We start from the raw sequence: 26,012 nt of genomic DNA, 5'->3' as shown, positions 1-26,012 counted from the left end.
AAGTCTCCTAATTTTAGGGACTGATGTCATTTTTAACGCGTCTCCTATTTTTAGGGACCGACGTTAAATATGTTAAAAATTTACAAATAAGCTCAAAATATAATAGCATTTGAATCAAAATAAGAAAAACACACAAGTAAAGGTAACCTTTCTCTGAAAGGATGTTTTAAGGGTGGTGTCTACCTTCCCTTAATCATAACTAACCCAGTATCCGAATCTCTGGGACCAGTGTCTAATTTTGGATTTCTAGTTCCCTCAAATTACTAGATGGCGACTCCAAATAAAATCTTTATTTCCCCCTAATCAAATAAAAAATTAAATTCCTTTTGTTTTTTGATCGAAGATCGATCTTAGAAAAGAATTGAGCTCCCTGCAACTGGTCAAACAAATCATCAATACGAGGGAGTGGGTATCTATTTCGAACTGTCACCCGTAGCGACAGTCTATAATCTATACATAACCTCAATGACCCATCTTTCTTCTTCACAAACAACACCGGGGCTCCCCAAGGGGACACACTTGGTTGGATGAACTTTTTATCCAACAAATCCTGTAGTTGCTCCTTCAGCTCCCTCAATTTTGCTGGTGCCATTCTATATGGTGCCATTGATATTGGTTCAATACCCGGAACCAAATCAATACAAAACTCAATCTCCCTATATGGAGGCAATCCAGGTAAGTCATCGGGAAAAACATCGATAAACTCCCTGACTATAGGGACTTGGTCTAACTGAGGGACTTCTTTCTCTACATCCACTATATGTGCTAAGTAACACTGTACCCCTTTTCGAGCCATTTTCCTTGAGATAGCCGACAACATAATTGATGGAAACCCAATCTTATCTCTTTGAGATACCAACTCAACTTCTTTATCTAGATCAAACAGTATTTTCTTATCCCAGCAATTTACTGAAGCCCTATGCTTTGCCAACCAATCCATTCCCAAAATTACATCAAAATCAACCATATCTAAGACATTTAAGTCTCCCATAAAGATCTTATCTCCAATCTCTATTTCACAATCCAGATGCACATACTTCACTAATATTAATTCATCTAAGGGAGTGGAGACTGAAATTGGGGATTTTAACAAGGTTGGTTGTTTATCTAACCTTATAGCAAAATATGGAGACACAAATGAATGGGTTGCACCCGTATCAAACAACACCTTTGCTTCAAAAGAGCAAACAAGAAGAATACCTGAAACAACTGTATTGGATATCTGAGCATCCTGCTGAGTCAAGGCAAAAACTCTGGCATGCCCCTGATCCTGCTGTATCTGACCTCTATCACCTGCACCCCGGCCTCTCTGACCACGACCACCAAAACCTCTACCCCCATGAGCCACAAATTGGCTCGTTGATGGTGCCTGAATAGGATGCTGGACTGAAGCAGATAATCCTGAAGTTGATAACTGTCTCCTCGGGCACTCTCTGATCCTATGACCTATCTGGCCATAATTAAAACAAGCCTCGATCCTTCTGTAACACTGCACTATTATGACCTCCTCTACAGTGCTGACATGAAGAACTATCTTCAAGTGAAACAAATGAACTACAAGGTGTAGTCTAAACTAAACTCTTAGTACCACTATTGTCACTCTGACCGTCTAAGCCACTAACTGACCTCCCATAACTTGCATTTCTAAACTGCACAATAAGGATATCATCATTACTATCATTTACTCTAATAGGATCAGTTATTCGTCTATTCCTCGGCATTTCCTAAAATAAAAGTTAGAGCACTTAAGTCATGCTAGAACAATAACATGATAATTATCAATAAATTATAGGAAAGCATATCAGTCATAAAGAAGAAGACATGCTTGATAAGAATTCAAAATTTCAAAACCAACAAACAAGACAATACGGATCCTAATGCTCCACGTATTATGAAATTAATTATATTATTGTTTCTTTAATCTAAAGCTCTGATACCAAGTTTGTCACGATCCGAATCCCGGATCCATGACCGGCACATAGGCAAGGTTCCCCTCCAAGGTTCCATACCTATGCGAACCCAAACTTACATACAAACTTATCCTCTAATAAGTCAATCAGAGTTCAACACAGCAGTATCAACAAACTAATTTCATAATATAACTTAATTGTCTTAATACAAGAGTTTTGGAGCACTGACTACACATAAAAGAAAGTACAAATTACAATTAAAAGAGCAGGTTCTGAAGGTCCAACAAAAGTGACCTGCTATCAAGCTATAAACCTGAAAATGATAAATAATAAGAGTGTGAGTTCAACAACTCAGTGAGTAGATAACGTTCAATATACACACACGAGATAATACAACAATGAGAAATATATACAAGTATGGATTAAGGTTCTTATAAAAAGGTTTCTCAAATAGGTCATAACAAGAATATCATATGATAAAATTGTCAAAAAATCAAAATTCAATGAGCATGAGGCTCCGTACTGTGGGATGATCAGTCCACACAGGTTGGTGACTTCCCCGACCAACTAGGGTTCAGATACGATGTGCACAAAGACTAACATTACCCTGTTAGCATGGGTATTCTGACTGACATACCATAGGGTCATAATCATAATCAAACAGACATATTCATATCTCAAGGCTCAACTCATGACATCAATCAAATGAGGAGCTATCAATTCATAAGTCAATCCAAAATACATACTGGTTCATATCAAGAATTCGGATTCAACGAATGATCATGCTTATCATAACAAGGATATTAGTCACCAAATATATTACCAAGAAGCATGATCCAATTCATATTAACAAATCAAATATTTATAATATTTCTCATGCATATGGAAAATTATCCACTCACCTGACTCGAAGCAAACAAAAGTCAAAAGCAGACACTGGAGAAAATCCTACTGACGTCCTGCCGGTAGAATATCAGGATTATCTGAATATAAAGGAAACATATTCAAGAATGACTCAAAAGAACATATATCCTATTTAATACACATAACTAAGGGTCTATTCCATAACCCTATATGTTTTTAGACTAAACTCGTTATTTTCCTAAAAACCCAAAAATTAATAGTTTTCTCAAAATCCAATCCATAATAAAATAAATAATAAAATTGGTAATACTTCACTAACTAACCCTCAATTATTCATCAAACCCATCTGAAAAAGCTAATACTATAGTTAGGGACTAATCTATAATTTTTCATATTTTTAAGGGTCAAATTGTAACTTTATCCATTTGGAGGACCAAACTAAAATTATCACAAATCCATGACTATACTGAAATCCTGACCATAATTAATCCTCATTTCTATCCAGATCATCTCATTATACTCCAGGGACCATTCTGGAATTTTATCAAATTTTTAGGGTTAAATGGTAATTTTTGTCAAATTGAAGGACCAAATTGAAAGTGTTAAAATTTCATAACCATACAGGAATTCTGCCCATAATTTATCTTTTATTCTGTTCAGAATCTCGGAATATGCCCCAGGGACCAATCTGTAAATTTTTCAAAGTTTAGGGACTAAACTGTAATTTCCACAAATTGAAGGACCAAAATGAATTTTCGTCATCTTCAACCTCCAACCCAGAATTTCAACAGAAAACCCACTGTTCTTTTCTTATTTCTAACATAATTTCACCATTCAAACAAAATTATAACTCAAAATCATCATTTTTATCTATAATCTCTCAAATTCAACTTAACAATCCATTACCCACAACAATCAACCCATAACATTCAACTTAATTCATCAATTAACCCAAAATACAAATTTTCAAAACCCTAACATTTATCAAAACCGAAATTAAAGTTTAATTAACATATATTTATACAAAATCTTACCTTTAAACTTATTTTCTTCAACTCCTTTCTATTTTCCTTCTAATTTCCCTCTTTTCTCTTCTTCTTCTTTCTCCCTTCTCTCTCTTGCCGATTCTCTCTCAATTTTCCAGATCCCTCTTTTGTTGTTTTTTTTTTTTACTCCTTATTTATATTTATCATGTATTTAGTCAATTACTACTATACCCCTCATTTACTTTATTCTTACATCTAAGCCTTCAAGGGCTTTATTGTATTTTCCTACTTATTTATTCAAAACATTACAGTTAGTTTTATATATATATATATAATTTCCAAGTTTGGAAAAGAAAATTCTTAAAACCATGAACTGGCTGGGAAACTTTTGGGGTGGGCTACCTAGACTGACCGACGCATCTTAACCTACTTCATTTGATATTTTTTCTTTAAAGCATGAGATTATACAATGTACGCTACTGTATCATTTTCTCGCATTTGTCCACCTTGATTAAATATTTACCGAGGAATCTGCAGCACTATCAAATTTAATTTAAGACTATTGTAAGTCTAAATAAATAAATAATACTTTTGAGATCTGCACATTGTCTTTCTTGTGTACCTAGGAGGAAAGTAAGAGGAAATTAAAGGAGAGGATATATATATATATATATATGAGTTAAGAGCTACAAGGGTTAATTTTGATTTACTTAAAAATATATTTTTTAAAAAATAATTAAAATAATATAATTTTAATAAAAAATTATTAGGCTGAGAGTTGAGTTTTGATTGGATTTTACTTTGGGTCAACCTAATATAAACCCCTGAATAAATTCTATAAAATTAATAAGTAAAATATTATGTTAAATGAGTAAAGTAAAATATTTGAGTTATAGGGATGACGATAGACTTGAGAATTTGGAATAAAATGTTCATTAGTTAGTTTCAAAAAAATAAAATGTGTAAAATGCTGGAAAAATGAAAAGATAGACTAGAAAATAGAAACCAGATGAAAAAAAAATAAATAAGGAAAGAATTATTTGGGAATGTAGTTTAATGAAATTTCGTATGGTCTGGTTTAATTTTGATGGTAACACGTGTTGGAACGTGAAAAAAATTTGCTAAATTGTTTACCTGTAAAATAAGAAAGGTATAAAAGAGGGGAATAATAGGAATGAACTAAATTGTTATATTATATGCTTTGGCCAGCCATAAGGGAGAGGAAGAGGAAGAGAAAGCTCTTGATAAATCTGGTAAAAAACTTGGGAAAAATCAAAGATTTGGGAGAAAAATTGTGAGATTTTGTGTGATCAAATACCTAAACACTTGGATTAAGAGAAACTAGCTAAAGAATTTGTAACGGGCGTAGATTTGACGAGTGAAGTGTTTTAGAGATGGAGATGATTATAGAAAGTGAGGAATTATGATGAAAGGAAGTAAGAACATTTGATTTGATGTTAGGAGATGGTTAGTGGCCGGCCAAAAGAGAATGAAAATTAGAAGTGTGGTATCGTGTTTAAATGTTGTAATTGTATATTATTGAAAATTAAAAGGGCACCAAGAATTGCAGCGATTGTAGTTGGAGGAGGGGATTGACTTACTAGAGATGCATATACATGTTCATCCTCTTATTTGAATTTGAAAGTTATTAATTGGTATATATTATCACAAAAACTTTATTTGGTTGATGCGCAATTATTATTGGAAATATAAAGAAAAAAAATAATATCACAAATGTAATAATTGATTGAGATATGTAAAGAAATAATTGAATTATTGACAACTAAATGAATTCACCAGATTGATTGGTATATATAAAAGAATAATTAGATTATTGATAACTATAAAAGGATAACCAAAATATAGGTAATTAAATGAGTTTGCTGAAATTATGATATTTGTGAGAGAAGCCAGAATTATTGTGGTAATAATGTAGAATAGTTGAAAATATTAAATGTTAAATTAAAAAATATGGGTTAATGGTGTTGATTTGATCAAAATATTAAGGAAAATAATGTAGATATATATAGTTGGCAAAATGAATTGTATATAATAATAATAATAATAATAAATAAATAAAAAAATCTTTATGTTATTATTTGTGCACTTCCAAGTTGACAAGCCAAGCGGAGCTTTATGTTTTAGTGTAACAAATTTTATAGCTTGATAATAAAGAAATGTAATTAATAATATACCTTATATCTTTTAAAGATGTCTGCAATTAAGTTTGCTAGATGTTGTAAGCTTTTGAATAGGATTAATTACTTGTAAATAATATTGTGTATGATATGTTGACTATTATATATTAATGAAGTAAGTTAAGTAGATAGATTGTATGTTTAATTTTAAATTTAAATACATGTTTAGTTATAACTTATGTTTTAAATCCATTCACTAGCTATGTAATATGATTGTTTGATACTAAAAAGGAATATATGCATATTGTTAGACTGCTAAGAATAAAATTGAGATGAGATTTGATCCATTATGGTAGGGTCAAATATAAGATTTGAAAATATCAATAACTTGATATGCTTAGAAATAATATAAAAAAAACACCATGTCAAATTTTCTGTAAAGACTAAAATATAAAAATGAAATCTTGTCTAAGAGTTGAGAAAAACTATAATATATGTTGAATTTAACCATGAAAATATTACATTTACGATTTCTATCAAGTCTAAAGGTTAATTTTTATGTTATCTTTTTTTTTTAATTTGGATTAGTCTAAATCTTATTTTAAATTGACCAATCAAGTCATTTGAGTTTAATAACTAGGTTAAAAAGGACTTAATGTTTTTCTCAATAAGAACTAATAAAAATGGATCTGGGAATGAATTAATCATATCTAGCTAGGAAGACATTGAATCCTTTTCGCCCCACCCCTCCCTTTTAATTTGTTCCTATATTCATCTTCTTCCTTTTACTCTACCATCTCCTCTTCAATTATACATAATACTGAACATACATTTAAAGCATCAAATAGCTTGATCACAAAAAAAAAAAAAAAAAAAAACAATAACTTAAAGTACACATTCTATAGAAAATTAACTAATTTCAAACTTCAAACTGTATATTCTTGATATGAACATTGATACAATACTGAAAAATGAACCAATAAATTAAAGAATCACTCAAATCCTCATGCATGCAATATATTAAACACAATTTTGTACAACTAAAAAAATTATAATTCTAGCTATAATCACAAAACGTATATTTTGATCAAAACCCAGTATATATATGAAGCTAGTTAGCTAGCCTACTAATCAATTAATTAATCAGCAAAACAAGACCTTCGATCTTCAGACCTCACAACAGTAGGTGATTGCATTGGCGTGGTCTTCGACGAAGCAGAAGACAACTCACCACCAGCAGGTAAGTCTTGTAGAGCAGCAAGAATCCGCTGGATGCTAACAGAGCGAGCTATCTTGAAGCTAGATGATCTCCTCTCCCTATGTGTCTTGGAGAAAATATTGGATGATTTTGAAAGGATGAGATAAACCAATGCTTGTACTGCAACAAACACCCCCACCTTCAATAACATGTCCCCTGTGCTGCTTTCCATCATCATAATATTTCTATCGTTTGGTCTCAGTGTAGACACAATTGAATAGCTTGCCGAATCCTTTACTCCAATTTCAGCTCATAAAACCACGCATATATAGGGACAGGCATCAGCCTTCAGCCTTGCTCGTTTGACTGGGAGGCTCACTTTTTCAAACTTTGAATCATTGGGCAAGCGGGCTTCTTGTTCATATATAAATATATAATCTTTAATCCTTTCCACGCATAGATACGTGTAGGATGATAACAACTCGATGTTCACACAATTGTAAGGTCAGGGTCCTACCCTCTGTATTCCGTGTCCAGACAGCAACTTATTGGCCGAAACTTACCGCCCCAAAGGCATTGCGTGGAAGTTTCCAGGTAGGGTTTACTACGGGACCTGGTCAATCTTGATTTTTTTAACTGTATACATGGTCTACAATTAAAGCCCTTAAGCATTCAGCGGTCAGCATCATCAGCTACGCAAGAACATTAGCGATTACTAATTCTTTGGTTTTTGGTATGGTAGGGATATAATTACTATTGTTCAATGGAAAAGTAAACATGTAATCCTGCTAACTATTCAGAGTTCAGTGAACGTGATTAGGCTTAGTTTCCCGTGCATTTAATGGTTCAAATTAATGAATGCTTGATATCATTTCTTAAAGAACTGAGCAAACTTTCTATTGATGGGGTCATGAAGAATGATGATTAGATTACTTGTTCAACACGAGAGAGCTTTCTGCTGTTATATCAAGATCTCTAGAAAGAAAGAAAGGACGGGTTCCAAGGTAGAAGGTGTTTGCTTCCAAGGCATTATGCGGCTCCACAACGCTCCGTGTTGTCCATTTGCTGCACGTGACACATTACTTTCAATCCTTGGCCAAAAGCTGGTGCCTAAACTACTGGATTTGCCCCACAAGTACCTTGATGCTACGCAAATACAAATTAGATTTGATAGTAAGTGTATATAAAAGTTTACTTTTTTTACAGAATCTGATGGTCACGATCTTTTACTGAAAAGGGCTCAAATGATTATTAGACCTTTTAAAGGCCGAAACAAATATTAGGTAGACTTTCGAAGTTTGTAGTTACTGCCAATCTTTCTTTTTTTTATTGTTGTTTGTTCCTTATTAAGATAAAATGATGAAGAGCCAGCTAAGCTGCCTTTTGCAACGCTTTCGAAGGACTAGAGTTGGTAAAATCAGGCAATTGGATATTATATCTGAACTATTTTTGAACTTGAAGCATTCCCAAGATGAAGAAAACATGATAGGACGAAGAAAAATCAATTCAACCACGCTGTATTTCTGGCCAAAATCCAATCCCAAACAAGGTATCACTTTACAATATCCATAGTGAAAGTCTGAAGGGGAGAAGGAGATGCACAACCATCACAAGTTCTTTGGGTAACACAATCGTTCACTGTTGATTTACACTTCACTCGATCAATTCCAAACCAAAAACCCAAAATCCCCAGAAGAGTTTATTTACCTGCATTCAAATTCTGAAATGGACATGTATTAGTTAGTTAATGACCAATACCAGGTCTCAGCCTGATATAGAGAAACAGGGTACCATATATGCGTAAATTAACTAACTAGCTTGCTAAGACCTGGTTATCCCAATTGTGCAGGGACACCATGCCAGAGCTAGACATCCTCGCAAAGATCTCCTAATCTATATTATGCCCTGCCAAAATGGTTTGTTCGTTGTTAGGAATCAACAAATAATCATAGCAGTCTCTGTATCCATTAACTCTTTCGCAGATTAATAGCACAATTCTCTAATTGCCAACTTTACGAGGCACAATCCTATGACAGACTAAGCTGGAGCTTCATGGATGATAATTCTAAGGAATTTACTGCACATCAGGTAAAACCTACAAAGAGTATTTGTCTTTAACAAAGACTACATAATAATTATGAGAATTTCAAGCACCATTAGATTTACAGTATATAAAGAATCTCGACATCCATCCTCATCCAAAACTTTACTTCTCATGGTCTGGATTTCATTGGTACAAGTTCTGAAAATTCTCTCTATACATTAAAATTTGTTGCAAATCTATATATTTCATCCGAGGAAACAACTGGATGAATTAGTTTTCTGGTCATTCTTTTATCTCACCCAACTAGAATGTTATGATCTGGAATTAAGTTATATCCAAGAAAATGATTTGCGAAATCAAATTCCACACATAAAAATCTAGCTTAAAACCAGTATATTATCCCTATCCCTCAGGGCTTAGCTTTCTAGTTTAGTATGATTTTAATTGCGTTATAGTATATTATCCCCACCCTGTATGTCATCTATGTTCAACGAGAATGCATTACAGGAAATTGACCAGGCAGTATGCTCAATCATAATCGGAGAAGAAGCTTCACTCTATTCTCATCCACAACACGGTTTTATAGACTTTTGTACAGGACTAAGTTCATTAGAACCGCGCAAGAACATTAATATGAGGAAACAAATTACTTTCACATGGTTGAAAACAGACACAAAATCTGTTCAACATATATATGCCAAGAACAAGTAGCAAGGCAAAATTTAGCAAGCTATCATTGCTGAAATTTAGTAACTACAAAGTATTACCATCGATTTGATATATGTAAATTTAATCTGAAGCATTTAAAAGGATTTTCAATTCACATGAAACAATTTTTTGATTGACCTAAAATAGGGAAAGTAAAAAGGCAGCGGACAGCATACAGCATACTCCTATTGCATTGTCAGAGATGGCAGAAATTGTGTGAGGTTAGCAGTTAGACACAGTCAATCCAAGATCAGTGCAACGTTGAAATTATGTTTCCATACCCATAACCTAATAAAACAACTTTAGACAATCCTAATTACTGCTATTCAAATCAACAAAATACAGAAGCACAAATTCAATTTCATAAAGAAACAAAACCAATGTGAAGAAAAACATGCAACAGTCAATAAAAATCCAAGCATTCACCCCTAAAATCTAAGCAACCCACATAATTCTGACATGAAAAAATATATCCCACCAGTTTTTTTTATAAAAAAAAAAAACAACTTCAAAATTAAAGAAATTGAAAGATTACCAAAAGTGTGGAGGAAGAGAGGTGGACAAAACCCCGACATGAGCATGATTAGCATCATGATGAGGATGATCAGGAGACCAAGTTTCCAAATTCTCCTCTCTGACTACTGGCGTTTGTAACTGGAAGCGACAGAGAGGACAAGAGTTGTGGTTAGAAAGCCAGGGGAGAATGCAGCCTGGATGGTACAAATGACTGCAGGGCAGCTGCTTGGCCTCAACATCAATCAAGAACTGATCTTTACACACTGCACACACAAGCATTGGATCCATTTCTAGCATGCAAGAAGTGATTTTTATGGTGGGGATGATAGAGTCAATAGTGGCGTTTGTATTATCATCTTCACAATCGCAATGGCTGTTGGTGTTGAGATGTTGAAGGAAGTTGAGGAAGGAGGGGCTATCAAGGAGGAAAGTGTTGTTTTCAGCGGTGGTGGAGGTGGGAATGGGGTCCATGAGTTCAAGAAAGTCATGGTGGCAGTGAGGGCAAAGAGGAGTGGTGGTGGTGAGAAGGTGGATGCTGAGGTCACATTCATGACACCAGTAGGTTTGCCATTCATTAGTTGGGGTGGAAGACATTGTTGGTGTACTTTTTTTGTTGCTCTGATCAGTGTGACTCAGCTTCTGGCGTTGTAATCTCTTCTTGGCTAGGCTGATTCCCTGAACAATAATGGGGTAATAAAAGATTGGGGGGGTGGGGGGGTGTGGTTTGTGAGATGTGGATGTGAATCTGAAGGATAACTTATTATTTGTTTGCTTCTAGTTTGGAGTTTGGAGGACGGAAAGGAAACGAGGAGGTTAGGTGGGGTCTATCTATGTGATATTGTGATGCGATGTCCTCTCGTCGACTTGGGTAGCTGCCCTTTCTTGTCATCTTAGCTACCTTTAATCACTAGATTACAATATGTAAGAGGGTTCCTCACGCCGACGTCGCTTTGGCCGAGTGGTTAAGGCGTGTGCCTGCTAAGTACATGGGGTTGCCCCGCGAGAGTTCGAATCTCTCAGGCGACGTGTTGTCTTTTTCCCCGTACTCTTTCCAGCATCAATCAAAATTGTCAGGAAATCCACAACTAGTATAATCTAGTTTTTAGGTGGAGATTTCAGTCAAGCAAAACTGAAGACAAATACAAGCCTGCAATTATGGCTGTTGGCACAAGATGTTGGCTACAGGCTACACCTCAGGTGAAGATTGTGAGTCCTTACGGTACTTTGGAACTTCGTCGATTCCACTGAATGGTGATTTGCAGAATCTGCTGTTTTTGAAACTGTTGGATGAACCAACTTTATTTATTTTTGCAATGTCATGTGGGTTTTCATTTGCATATTTGGATTATATCTTATTACGTTTTGAAGCAAATGCTAAATAGAATAAGAATTTTCATATCTTTGCCAAGAATCTGATTATGTGTAATGAGAGTAGAAGGGTGTCTTGGTAGTCTTGAAAGGTGGAATTTTATGTGCTTGCACACACAGATACATATGTTTTCCCATAGGAACCCTATAGCCCTGTGGACAGTAGTCTGAGATTTAGCGCTGAGCGCTGGTGATAGAGAAAAATATGTTAGAGAAAGAGAACAAAGCAGCAGATATGGTAGTTGAATTCGTTCTCTTCTTCTTTATTAATATACAAAAATAAGGCGTAAGCACACCGTTGCAATATGTGCAGGATGTAAATATATATCAATAAGAAACAGGGTAATTATTAACTTTTCATAGTTGTATTTGTTTTTATAGTTACTGTTGTTTCTATAGTTACAGGATTTCCGGATTATAGAGGCTGATTTGTCTCTAATTTGTTGTTCTGGAGTGTAGTGGCTGTTGGAATATTTTCTTGATTATGATGGCTGATTTGTTTCTGATTTGCATGCAGCTATAGTTTCCAGTCATTCTGGAGTGTAGTAGCCGTTGGAATATTTTCCCTACAACCTTGGATGTTAGCGTGACAGGAGTTGATCAAGATTTGGTCGGGGGATGCTGTGATGCTGCTGCCGCTACTGTTTCAGTGATGCCGCTGCTGTTGCTGCTCTTGTGATGTTGCTGTTGCAGAGTTTTGGTTTATCAAGCTACATAGAGATGAAGGAGATGAGATAGTATTGTTTGCAAGGAGATGAGATAGTGTTGTTTGCTGCTGCTGCTGAGATAGTGCTGTTTGCTGCTGCTGCTGCTGTATTATTGCTAATAGTGATTAGTAATTAGCAAGTCAGGGGACGTCCGAGATTCTATTTTGTTCAAAATTTTGTAGGTTTTTATTTTTATTTTTTTTATGGTATTGATTGCTTTTACAGATAAATAATGATCCGACTTCTATTTTGTATTTCAATGCAGTGCTGCAGATTTACAATAGCTTGAGGAGTGGCTCAGAAAATTGTCATGGCTAATATGGTCAAGCAAATGCAATTGAAATTCAACCAATATTGATGTTGTGTGCTGATCTTGGATCTGCGACGCAATATTAGGTTTTTCAGTATTGCCATACTAGCTGTATGGTTGTGCTGTGCGGCAAGACATTGTGATGGTCAGGAAGACTGTTCCTCCTTTTCTGCCTCTGCTCCGGTACCTCCTCCTCCTCCTGCTGCTGCTAATTTAGATAGTCATGGGTTCGAAGATGATAAAACATCAACGGAGTCCTAGTTTTAAACACAAGTGGAGAATCCAGAGGTAAATCTTTACCTAGAAGAACCTAGCAATTATCTAAATACTGAAAATTGATGTCTCACAATATTGACTTTCATCTTCAGTAACGGATTCAGGACTACCAGGAATTCTCACAATTTCTTCGCCAGCTAAGTTTTCTTTCGTTATTGTAAACTCTGTGTTCCAACTATATTCTATGGACTATACATTCTGGTTGTTCTGTGTTCCAACTATATTCTATGGACTATTCTGGTTGACTAAAATCTGGTCTAGGAAAGCAGGCAATTTGGGGAAGTTAACTATTAGTGTAAAGATGGTATATCTGTATGATAATTGGTTGTGAGGGAGGTGATTTGAACAGTGTCATTTCACTATTGATACTGTTGATGAGTCTTCTTTTGCACATTGCATAATCTGGTGGTTTCTTTTGTCAAATGCCCTTAAGATTTTGATGCAGTTAGCATATACACTTAGTGGAGAATAAGCATATCGATGGAATCATGTTCTGTTCTCTCTAGTTACTTAGTAGGAAAGACCATATTCTTGAGGACTTTAGTGGATGCCATGATGTGTAGATGAGTAGATGACAATCTACAAAATGAAATGATATTGTTCTGTTCAGTGCAGGGGATCCTTTCAAAGCTTCTATCTGAACAAATTGTATCCAAAACCCTTGAGAAATGCCTTCAAACTGGCTTAAGTTGGCAAGTTAAGGTGCAAAATCAAAGCATAGATTGCAGTCATAAACTAATTGAGGCCCAGGAATTTTATGCCTCATCCCAGTTTCTGAAGTTTGGATTACATCTTACTAGCCTGTAGATCCCATGGTGTAATTGAAAAGTGAAACTCCGACAAGATCGCCATTTCTTAAATAGGAACAAAAATTTATTGCAAATCAAAGAGGCAGAGACAGTAACACGCATATGACACAAATTTTATTGAAGGGGGCATTGACATTGGATTCGACAATTGACACAACTAGAGCTCAGCACAGAGAGAGAGAGAGAGAGAGAGAGTGCTCAAGCTGAAGAAGCCTATTGAGGGAGAGCTTAGAGGCCTCAAGATCGGCATCTTTCTCTATAAAAACCCTGGTCGTCATCTTCAAGAGGGCAGAGACAGTAACGCATATTACACACATTTTATTAAGGGTTTCAAAATTAACACAACTAGATCTCTCAGCAGAGAGAGAGTTTATGGTCCAGCCGAAGAAGGCTGTTGAGAGAACTTAGAGGCCTCAAGATCAGCAGCTTGCTTGATAAAACCCTGTTCATCATCTTCAAGAGCCATCTGAATAGGACTAGACCCCAACCCATCAGCAATAGCAAGCATGATCTTCTTCAACTCTGACCTGTACTCTTCAAGATCAACACTTCCACTCCGATCACAATCAAACTTGTCAAAGATTGAGTCGTACAGATTTGTGAGCTCCTCAGGTGCTGTGGCCACGTCCACTCCAAAGTGGGTTTCGATCAAACGCAAGGTTTCGAAGGCCTTACGGAGTTCAGAGCGGGACAAGACCCCATCGTTGTTGAGGTCAAGCTTTGTAAATGCCTCGTCCGCACTCTTATTGAACTGAGCCTCGTCGTTAACAAAGTCACGTATTGTTGATCCATCTATGATCACCACTCCCATTTTTCGTTGATTTTTTTTCCGCTCTCTGTTGAAGGAATGAAGATAGGATTGAGATGAGATTTCGGTGGTAATTATTAACTGTTCTAGGGAGTCCTTAGATTATTTCCAATCTTATATATACTCATTCTCAATTGAGTCCAATTCTATAAATCTTATCAATTTGATCCTCAACGTTTTCTTAAGAAATATCAGGTCTTTCTTATGATTTCCATAAAAATTTCTTCCAATTGACTCCCATTTTAGTACAATGTTAATATTTATAATTTTTCTGTTCAATCGCGTTAAGTCAACGCTGCTTTAGCGTATAAAATATGCATATTAAATTTAAGTTACCAATAGAAATTGATAAAAGGATGCAATTGAGAGAAATAAGCAATTTTCAAAACCTAATTCATAAAATCTAGCAGTTTGGGATCCAATTCAATGCACATATATATACAGGCTTAAGGCTTTTCTTGGGAAATTTCAAATTAACCATTCTCAATTTTACCAGAAAAAGAAAAAAAAATTGTTAATTGGACTCCTGAAAGTTCAGATACTCCATCTTTTCCAGAGCACTAAAAGGAGGACTCAATTGAGAAATATATAAATAGATTGGGGCAGACCATTGAGATATTCCTTTTGTTTTCTTTTTCATGGCCGGCGCCTTTCTCTCTGATTTTCAGGGGTGCAAAGTCAGGTGGCAAAAACATGAGGCTACAAATGTGGACGCCGGACAAATGGTGTCCCACCGTCATGTTGTGCCGTCGGTGCCGCGGGTTTCCCAAATCCACTGGCTATGCTTTCAACTCTGTTCTTGATTTTTCTAGGACAGCTCGCAATATTTTTGTTTTTACACCTGAAATATGAAAAAAAAAAAAAAAAAGAAGAGTTATTGACCAGAATAGGCTTGGGATCCATTATACAAATGGACTACGTCCTCCTCACATGTTCCGGTGAGAGCCCATCGGCCCAATGGGACATGAGGGTGACAAAAGAGCAAATAAATAAATAAATGAAATGAAAATATCTAATGATTTAAGGCCAGCAAACAGGAACAAAGAAAACTGGAAGAACAGGAGGAATGAAGAGAGGACTGAGGTGAGGTCGGGGCTGCAATTATAGATTCCTTTTCCAGTTCTGAATGATTTGAAGGCGCTGTTGAAGGTGGTGATGCCGCTAGTGGAATACAACTAGTATTTCCTGGCCTTGAAGTGTTTGTTGTACGTTACTAGTTATGCCATGTTGAACACAAGCATACGAGACTTCAACCTTTAAGACTGAAACATCTATGGCGATCTTCTTTTTTTTCTGTGAATTTTTTTGTATTGATTTTTTCTTCAGAAATTGTTCTGTCGGATCACTTTTTTGCATGCGTGCATAAACATGATTAAGATATTATTTGTGATGTAGTCTAGCAACCCACTTTTAGACAAATGTTTTCTTAGTGATCCGGCCTCTCTTGGTGACCCGGCCTTTTAAGTTGATGGATTTTTTCTTTGATTCTATACTCATATATATTATAAGTTTTAAACTAAACAATGTCTTCTCTAAATTGTATAAGTAATGAAACATCATATATAAAAGGTTTTGAAAATAAAAAAATTAGTAAAAATTTGAAGTTTTAGAATGATTAAAGATCAAAAATTTGAAGTTTTAGAATGATTAAAGATTGTTTTTGTTTTTGAACCAAAATTTTAATATGTTGAGTGATAAATTTTCCAATAAAAAAATTAATGTAGCTTTAATGTTTTTAAAGTTTAAAATGGCTAAATGGAGTGTTTAATATTTTATGTTTGATTTTGAGTGTTTTACTCCATTGGTTCTAATAGCTTTTAACCTACCTTACAAAAAAATTTCTACTTTAAACTCAACTATATTACAACATTTGAAAAGACTTTATAATTTGTAAAATGAATATAATCTAAATAGTGGAGAGTGAGGTGATATGCAAGTTTATAATAAATTATTTCTATTAGAATGAACTCAAGTGAAACACTAGCTTTTCAAATACATGAGAATTGAGTGATTATTTATATAAGGTCTATTATTTGGTTATTTTTTTAAGTAAAAATACTTGATAAATCAATTTTAAATTTATTGGAATATCATTCCTGATATGAGATGGTGATCGGAGAGTTTTATCATTTTTTGTTAATGGCATTATATTTTTTACAATGAAAAAGTAAATTTGAACTTTGTCTAATGTTGTGCAAAAGATAAGTGTGGGGGAATTTGATAAGTGTAAGACATACTTATTATTTTATTCCTTTTAGATTATGATTTTTAATGTGTTCTGATCTTATTTGAGCTTATTAAAAGTTATTTTTTAAGTTTGGTTTATCTAAAAGACTTTGAGAATTAATAGCTAAAAGATAAGAAATTTTGCATTTTATGTTTCAAACCTTATTTTTTGTGACAAATTGTTTTTCAAGTTAGAGTCCCATAATGTAATTGTAGGCTTAATCCAAGTACACATATCAAGCTTTTTAGGAAGGTATTATAGATAAAAATTCAAGTTTGTTTGGACCTCTAAATTGATCTGTAAAAAATCAAGTTCAAATTCTACTTACAATAAGATTCTCTATTTTCATATTTAATATTCAAACGAGCATATCCTGAGTTTTAGATATCAAAATTAGGTCATTCAAAACTTCAAATTCATCTACACATTCAAAGCTATAACATTTAGTAAGGGTTTTATGTCAAACAAAATCATTTTCAAGATGAAAATTTTAACACAAGATAAAGAACAAGTTTTATCTCTTGATATAACGAGAAACTAACAACTTGAAAGTCTTACCATTAAGAAGAAATATGATGGGATCAAATAGATTTTCTCTATAACTTATAACTTTTTAATTTTTACCTATGATATCTTATAATGAAGGCTACCTATTGAGATACAAAAACACTAAAAGATCAATGTGAGAAGGGTTTTTATTTTTTTGTTGGAATTTTCACAAAGGACTTAGCTACTAGAATTTCCTAGAGGATGAACAACTAAATCTTAAGTTTTGTTCAAGAGAAATAGACTCCATTAGTAGTTGTGAAAAGTTATGTTTTCATTGTAATTTTTTCATATTTAGATACTTATTTATCATTAATTTAGAATTATACTATTAATTTCTTTTTATGGTAATTGAATCGTTTTGAGATGACACATGTACTTTCTAATTTCTTTCAATCTATAATTGTTGTTAGGGACAAGAATAAGAAGTAAAAGAATTAACTTGATTGGTACAACTTTTACCTTAATTTATTAGAAAAGAATAAACTAAGTTAAATTATTCAAGTTTTTAAATAATTGTTTAAAATAAATTTATTACAATTTCTCATAAGACTATTGTCGAGTGAATGAGAATTGCTTTTAAATGTTAAATTCTTTTAATGGTAAAAAATTAATTAGAAAATTTTGTCTAATTAATTTATTCATAATCTCCTTGACCTCTTTTAACTTTAAAGGATATCAAATTTATTTGCTTAACTTGTAAGGATATTTATTTTCCTTGATAATCTATAGATTTATAGGAAATGATGTCTAGATCCTTGAACTAAATTAACAAGATATTGATTTATTATTTTTATTTTCAAAATCTTCTTTAAATTTTGATTCAAATCACTCTATCCTTTTTTATTTTAGTATCTTATAAGAAAATTGAATAAAAAAAATTTGGATTTAACTTGATTTTTGCAATCGTTCTTTAAATTTTGATTCAAATCACTCTATTCTTTTTTATTTTAGTATCTTATAAGAAGATTGAATAAAAAAAAATTGGATTTAACTTGATTTTTGCAATCATACTATAAAATTATTTTTTTATTAATAATAAAATTAAAATTATATTTTAAAGGTTTCGACTAGCAAAGAATTAGAGTAGTGTTTGCCTCACCCAATTGAAGAAATTCAAATTGGTCCTTTCTCATATGATTTGGAGGAATTTCCTGGCTCCCTTGAAAACTACTCATGATGGGATGGGATGATAAACTGAAGAGCGTTGTACCACATAAGCTCAACTAGCCTTATTCTCTTCAATTTACTAATGAATTATCTATTTTTTATATGTTTATTTGATTCTCATGTTTTATCTTCCCCTTGAATTTACTAATGAATTAGAACAAAAGAAAGAAGAAGATGATAGCTTAGCTATCTTTCCTGTGTAGCAAGGTATGGCCAAAACTCATTGCAGATTCTTTCTCATGCTGCTAACTGCTTGCTTACTAAGTACACTGCTTTTCTTTTCTTTTTCTCTGGCATCTAATTAATTGTATGTAGCCAGTGTTCACAGAGTTGGTTTCTTTCATAGCTCCTATTTAAATGTCCAAAATTTAAAATTTTTGCCTTTCTGCCTAATTAACGCAAGGCATGACTTTTTTTGCAATCCATGTTTCCATATGCGAGTTAATAATTGCTTGCTTTTATTTATGCCTACCTTTTTGTTCATAATTAACGCAAGGCACGACTTTTTTTGCTTTCTTCTAGTGCAAATGTGCTGCTCTGATATAGCAGATTCTATTTCTAATTCCTGTGTTAAAGGTTGCTTTCGTTATTGTAGAAAAATTGACTGTGCAGCTTACACTAGAGATATCTATTTCTGATATTTTGTTTAAGGTTACGGTGTCTTTTAATGTTTTGTTTTATTGCCTTTCCAGCTGTTTTGCTCAATTTTAAATCACAGGAGAGGAGTTAAGCAAAGTAGTTGGTTCCAAAAGAATAAACTTATTATATTAGTTCTTACTTTTGTTGCAATTCATTGGTGTGATTCAGTTTAGCAAGCTCATAGACAAGTAAAACACCTGCCTGATTCATTGTCTGCACTTCTAGACTTTTGTTTCATTTTCCTAATGCCAATTTGGTTATGAAGGTCCTGCATGATGGTTTATTTTCTTTTTAATCTTTATTTTTTCTTTTTTTCTTTTTTTGAACCTGATGGAACGATCACACGTTGGTTTAGGGACTCTAAAGGAAGGATAATACTTGCAGCTTTCAAGAAAGTGGATAATCAGGCATGCGCACAGATTGCAGAAGTCCAAGCTATTATACATAGATTAGCATAGGCAAGAGCTGTTGGTTTGCAAGTACGATGTGGAACTTGACAGATTCTTGGTTATTTCGCAAAATGACAAGCCGTTTTAGGCTGCACTGCTTGTAATCCACCTTGTATGATGATGTTGATATTGTGGACCTAGGGATATGATTTTTTGAAACATTTGTAGTTGTGACAGCCTCTTGTCACTTAGAGAAGAACCCCACTTGTAGTCTATTTATTGATTTACTGGAACAGTTTGAGTGGACTACAGTCCCATGAGGTTTCCTCCATACTGCGGCTTTTCCACGTAAAATTATCATGTCTTGTTTTTGTGATAGCTGGCCTTGGATTGTGTTACTGTTGTATATTTTGATTCATTTTTGGAAAAGCAGGGGGACTTGTGCTTGTTTATGCCTGCTAGAGCAAAAATTTACCGAAGCTAGTGGTTCTGGGTGGCTCGGGATTTCTGGTATCCCACAAATCAAGATGGATCTCCACTTTATACGAAGAAGTTTCACATCATCAAGTTCTATTTTTTTTCTACAAGAAGTTCTCAAAAGACTCATTTTTTATGCCGCTATATTATCTATTTTTTTGGGATACAACTTCATCTGGTGTATTATCTCTTCTATGGTCTCAGTGAATGATGAACAACAACATGTCTCAGTGTTATCTCAGTTGATTTTTGTAATCTATCTCCAATTAATGGTCTGATTTTTTTGGTAACCTGATTTTCTTGGATTTATTCACTCTCTATCGGATGTTTTTAATCTTATCAGTGTTATGCCAAAATTCTAGCTCAATCTTCTGGAAATCTTATGCCAATGCTTGGAAAACAGGTTCAAAAAAATTTCAATTCGTTTAGCAATGAAACTTGATTCTGATATCAGTTGTGTCAGAGGATTTAAGGCGTTCAATAGGCAGCAACTTCCATTTTCTGATATGTAGAAAGTCTCAGCAACTACACATGCGAGCCATTCTGATAAATTTACCTCTAATGCTTTTAGAAACACAGGCACGGCTATTGCTGCTTGTAGACATCTTGCATGGGATAGAGAACATGGTGGCTGATTATCTTCCTAAAGCGACTCGACTTCACTGAACAGTTGCAATATTTTTGCTCTGTCTAAAGGTAAGTGTTCTGGACTCATGTGCAGGATGTTGTCATCGTCAATGCCTTTCATTTTCTTCCGTTTCTTCTTGCATGTATGTTTTTATCTCTTCATATTCATAGGGTGTAGTCCATTTGTAAGCTTAAACTACTAATATGAGTTGAGCAGGACAACTTCCTGGCATTGATTGAGCAGGACATTTAAAATAAACAGATCACATAAAAGCTGTATTCTGAAGGTATTTACCTACTGATTAGATTATATGGAGGTATACAGTAGAAGAATTAGTTTACTTAATTACTAGCTGACAGATTAGTTTCAATTTTCAAAAGTTTTATAACAGAAGAGTACATCACAACTCTTACACACCCCTTCTACCAGAATCAGACTTGGTCAAAGATCTTAATCTAACAAGAAACTTTGCCTTCCTCTTCTTTCCGTTAGTCTTCCCCGGAGATGAGTCCCAGTTCTCCGGTGACCCCACCGTTAATACACTTTGAGGTGACCTTGTCAAGGCCGCCATATCTTCATACTCTATACTGGTATTTAGATGTTCAGTGCTGCCAGTACTCAAAATTCTGGCTTGCATTGCAGACACCACTTCTGTCATTGCTAAATCAGCATTGCTCCCTCTATTCCGCAGCAATATCTCCCCTATCTGAGCAGGAGTGAGTGCGCCACCTGACCGTATACAGCTCTCTACCACGTCAAACGAAGAATGCCACTCTATCCCAAGATAGTTCATAGCCAATGCCTTGAATGCATGCATCCCACAGGTGCCTAAGCTAACATGCACGTCCATCCGCCCGCATCGAACCAATGCAGGATCCACATTTTCTCGATGATTGGTTGTGAACACTATTATCCTCTCCTCACCACAACAAGACCATAATCCATCTGTGAAGTTGAGGAGACCTGATAAGGTAACACGCCCACTCTCCTCTAATAACTGATCATTGCCTGTGCCCAGGTCCTTATTATAACCTGATGATGATGATCTTTTCCTTCTTGTTGCAGTAGCAGTAGTGGCCTTCATCATTCTATCAGCAGTCAGATCAAGGGAGCAGTCTATGTCCTCAATGACAATTATTGATCGATTACTAGTCTGGATTAGTAGAGCTCTGAGCTCTGAGTTGTCAGTGACTTTGGTGAGTTCAAGATCATAAACATCATAGCACAAATAATTAGCCATTGCAGCTATCAGACTTGATTTGCCCGACCCTGGTGGACCATAAAGCAAGTATCCCCTCTTCCATGCCCGTCCAACTCTGTGATAAAACTCTCTGCCACTAGCAAATGCCTTCAAGTCCTCCATCATCTGCTTCTTCAAGTGGGGCTCCAGAGCCAGCGTTTCGAAGGTGGATGGATGACGGAAAGGAACTGAGACCCAGCCTGACTCGTATGAAGCATTGCCATTGTTAGTAAACAGCCTCCTTTCTCTTGACACTCGCTCAAACTCTTCAGCACGTGATGTCACGTGCTGGATATAAGGCGACAGCAGCAAATGCCGGAGTCGCTTTGGAAGCTTGAGAGTGAAGCTACGTTTCTCTTCTAATGAGTCCTGGACAGTGTCCACATGGTGTGTCCAATAAAGAGAATGGCCATTGAAGGAGTCGTGGATGGTATGATTGGGAGCTATGGTGAAGGAAATGCAATTGGATGACTTGGAACGGGAGAGGGTGAAGCGTCGGCAGGTGGAGGCAGTGGCAGAGGAATTGACAGAGTTGAGATAGAGGTTGACATGGCGGTAGAGATCATTGATGTCAACACCACAGTAGCCATTAAATTCAGGGATGTCAAAGTATGAATATGGGGAGATGAAGTCCTGGAGGGACTCATAGAGGGAGTGAAGAAGAGAGAGGAGTTGTGTAGGTAAGATGTTTTGAAGAACTGTGAGAAGGCCTAAGAGTGACCAAAGCTGTGACAGTATCTCCATGTTTGTCTGTTGTATGTTTTTTGGGTTGGTGAATTGTGATTTAGTCTCTGCCTAGCTATATGCAATGTTTGATGAGGTTCGGCATTTATATCATGGAAGATGACAAATGGGACGAGGTGGGGATTGTCGATTGATGATTATGTTGGGTATATAGTGTATGTATATATGGTTTTGAGTAATATATATGCAACCTTATGGAAAACTCTAAAAAGAGAAATGAAGGCAAAGACATTGAGTGTTGAGAGGTCTGCTAAAAGCAGCAGCAAAGATAAAGCTAAAGGTGAAGCCGACTAGTCTTCTTTCGCTTTTGTTTTTCCATGTAAGCTGCAATAGTACTAATAGACGCGCTAGCTATAGTAGAAAGAAAGAAAGAAAGTAGACAAGAGGCACACTAGGGCATAGAGTGTGCATGTAAACACACGAGAAGATGGATTGCTTTTGCTTTTGCTCCCCGCTTTACCAATCATCTTTTGCTTTTTCCTTCTCTTAATATGGGGTTCGCTTAGGTCAGAGAATGTTCTTGGGAATAATTACGCTCATCATGATCAGAGAATATATACATGAATATTGAGAAATGTGTTACATACCTTGAGAGGCTAAGATTTGCCGTGGCTAGCCACTTAATTTCGGATGATTGCTAAAAAAAATTATTAGAAGTGCAGATATAAATCCCGATTTAGCTCAAGACTTGATATAATCTGAATAGTTCAATTCAGATTAAGAAAACATATAAAATTAGTTGAGGTTAATCTACTAAATTGACTAGATTAACTTTTAACTTTGATATAAAACTCGATCCAAGTTAATAAATAATTAGTTTGTCTTACTAGGTTATGTTAGGTTTAATACGTGGCTTGGTTGCACACTTGATAATCAGCTATGACTCATTTCAGGTCCGATCATGATGAAAGTGAAGCTAGCAAGAGAGAGGTCTTGCTAGGTGAGAACAATAGAAAGGGAAATAGGACCATAATGCAAAAATTAATGCTGCAACTTTTATATCCTTTTATATTCAGAAAATTAGCTTTGAAGATGACGAGTAAAGTTTCTTGAGAAAACCCAGGAATAAAATTCACATGAAAGGGAATGTGGAAAAGTAGTAGAAATTTCGTTGTTAATTTGCTCGAAAATGTAAAGATCCATTAATCTGGATAGTCCACTTAGTCATCTTGATCGTGCACGCCCTGTTTCCTCATGTCATCAGTAGTTTTTTCATGGCATTATAAAATTATAGAATGCATGATTTAACCAAATTTATGCTGGTAAATGCACGATCCAATTCCAAGCTGGGAAAGAAAGAATTAATCACTGTTGTATTTTCTTCACTTTTTTTTGTTGTGAAAAGAAGAGTGGCGGTGGATAATGAGCGGATCGAACATATTCTATTCCGCTCCACTCGAAAATTTCTCAGAACTTTGAATGCTTTAATTTGCTTTTAAGCAAAGTTTGATTTACAGTTCTTTTGCCAAAATTTGGTCCAAAAATACTTTGAAGAAAGTGAGGGATTGCTCACCCTTCGGATTGCAATCTAGCGGTGATATACCGCTGTCCTACATGTGTTTTGGTTACACTTTTAGTTTTTTTAAGCTATGAAAAATGGTTGAGATTTGTTAAAGGAGAAAACAAAGCAAAAGGGAAAAAAAGAAAAAAAAGGGTTTTTGTTAACATGAAAAGCCACAACCAGCAAGCATGGAGGGCTTGGATAAAACTCGGAAAGCTGTGTTTCTAGCTAGCTAGGAGAATCAAGAATAAAGCCATGGATTATAAAGGCTCCACCTCCAATGTCAAACATCAAGTGGCTTGGATTCCATCAACCAAGAATTCTATCATATGTATAGTATGGATATATATATAGTATGCACACTATCAGTGTAGTAAAGCATAGTTAAGATGACCAGTAGAGTTGTCCATGCACTGTAATTAATTTCTTTTCAACATGAGTTTGCATTGCTTTCCTTGTCAAAATCTCATGTTTTTAGGGTTATTTTAACGTATATTTTGCTTCTCTATATATGATGGTTGGTTTGCTAAGATAACTACTTGTTGTGATGATGGATGGCGATTGTTCTTCCCTTGAAAATCATCGAAGATCATTAACGACCAGTCAAGAGGCATTGACAGTTGGGATTCTTGTTGTCCTAGACTGTGATTGTACTTTATTAACAAGTGGAGACACAGTGCGTGGACAAAAGCAGTGCTTTATTAACAAAAGAAGAAAAAAGAGATAAAGAAGCTTTGGAATGGCAACTTATCCACCTCACATTGCGCACTCACACACGATGAGATGATGATGGTGATGAAGAAGAAGAAGCTAGCTGGATTGGGTTTTGAACTTCATTATAATTTTTATCCTCACAGCTAAGAAAAAGAAAAAGAAGAAGAAGCTAGCTAGATTGGATTTTGAACTTCATTATAATTTATATCCCTACAGCTATATTGGGATATCAATACAAATAAAGGGCTATACAAGAGAGAGATTTTTTTTTTCTAAAATGAATAGCATTTAATAAAAAAAAATCGCTATTATTTTTATGGCAAGTGATAACATCACATGCCATTTAAAGTTTATAAATAAAATATTTTTGTGTATGTAATTATTCATAAATTAAGAAGTCCTTCTGAATAAACAACTGATTAAAAAAGATTGAAATGAAAAATCAATTAAAATGCCCATTTTCCATTTTTAATTTATGTTTTGTGTGTGTTTTATATAGCTTCACAAGTAGAGATGGCATATACTAAAACTGTCACGACTCGAATCTCGGATCCATAACCAGCACATAGACAAGGTTTTCCTTTAAAGTTTTATATCTATGCGAACCTAAACTTACACACAAACTTATCCTAACTCAATCAGAGTTCAACGCAGCATTAATAACAAAATCAACTTTATAATATAATTGAATTGTCTTAATACAAGAGTTAATATAATTTCATAGTTTTGGAGCATCAACTAGACATAAAAGAAAATGTACAAATTACAATCAAAAGAGTAGATTCTGAAGGTCCAACAAAAGTGACTTGCTATCAAGTTATAAGCCTGAAAAGGATAAATAATAAGAGGGTGAGATTAACAACTCAGTGAATAGATAACGTTCAATATACACACACGAGGTAATACATCAATGAGAAATATATATACAAGTATGGCTTTGGGTTCTTATAGAAAGGTTTCTCAAATAAGTCATAACAAGAATATCATATGGTAAAACTCGTTAGAAAATCAAAATACAATGAGTATGAAGCTCCATACTGTGGGATGATTAGTCCACACAGGTTAGTGACTCCCCTGACCAACTAGGTTTAGGTA

At 34.8% G+C, this 26,012-nt stretch overlaps 3 protein-coding genes and 1 non-coding gene across 4 annotated transcripts; 1 reads left to right on the top strand and 3 right to left on the bottom strand.

Moving 5' to 3' along the window:
• Nucleotides 1-8,582: 8,582 nt before the first annotated feature.
• LOC105114705 (E3 ubiquitin-protein ligase Praja-2-like) lies at nucleotides 8,583-11,156 on the bottom strand. The gene is made up of 2 exons (XM_011011345.1): nucleotides 10,384-11,156; nucleotides 8,583-8,816 (listed from the first exon to the last, which is right to left on the bottom strand). Coding segments are annotated over exons 1-2 (576 nt in total). The 5' UTR covers nucleotides 10,959-11,156; the 3' UTR covers nucleotides 8,583-8,815.
• Nucleotides 11,157-11,308: 152 nt separating this feature from the next.
• Nucleotides 11,309-11,390, top strand: TRNAS-GCU (transfer RNA serine (anticodon GCU)). The gene has a single exon. It is a non-coding gene; the product is annotated as a tRNA-Ser (tRNA).
• Nucleotides 11,391-13,876: 2,486 nt separating this feature from the next.
• Nucleotides 13,877-14,741, bottom strand: LOC105114706 (Calcium-binding EF-hand family protein). Its single transcript, XM_011011346.1, has one exon. The coding sequence runs from the start codon at nucleotides 14,643-14,645 to the stop codon at nucleotides 14,205-14,207; it is 441 nt and encodes a 146-aa protein (XP_011009648.1). The 5' UTR covers nucleotides 14,646-14,741; the 3' UTR covers nucleotides 13,877-14,204.
• Nucleotides 14,742-20,992: 6,251 nt separating this feature from the next.
• LOC105114707 (uncharacterized) lies at nucleotides 20,993-23,266 on the bottom strand. The gene has a single exon (XM_011011347.1). The coding sequence runs from the start codon at nucleotides 22,700-22,702 to the stop codon at nucleotides 21,128-21,130; it is 1,575 nt and encodes a 524-aa protein (XP_011009649.1). The 5' UTR covers nucleotides 22,703-23,266; the 3' UTR covers nucleotides 20,993-21,127.
• Between the last annotated feature and the right edge of the window lie 2,746 nt (nucleotides 23,267-26,012).

Source organism: Populus euphratica, unplaced genomic scaffold (assembly GCF_000495115.2).
Source record: "Populus euphratica unplaced genomic scaffold, PopEup_1.0 scaffold567.1, whole genome shotgun sequence".
In the NCBI taxonomy this organism is placed as follows: Eukaryota; Viridiplantae; Streptophyta; class Magnoliopsida; order Malpighiales; family Salicaceae; genus Populus; species Populus euphratica.
This window is presented reverse-complemented; position numbering and strand designations above follow the sequence as displayed.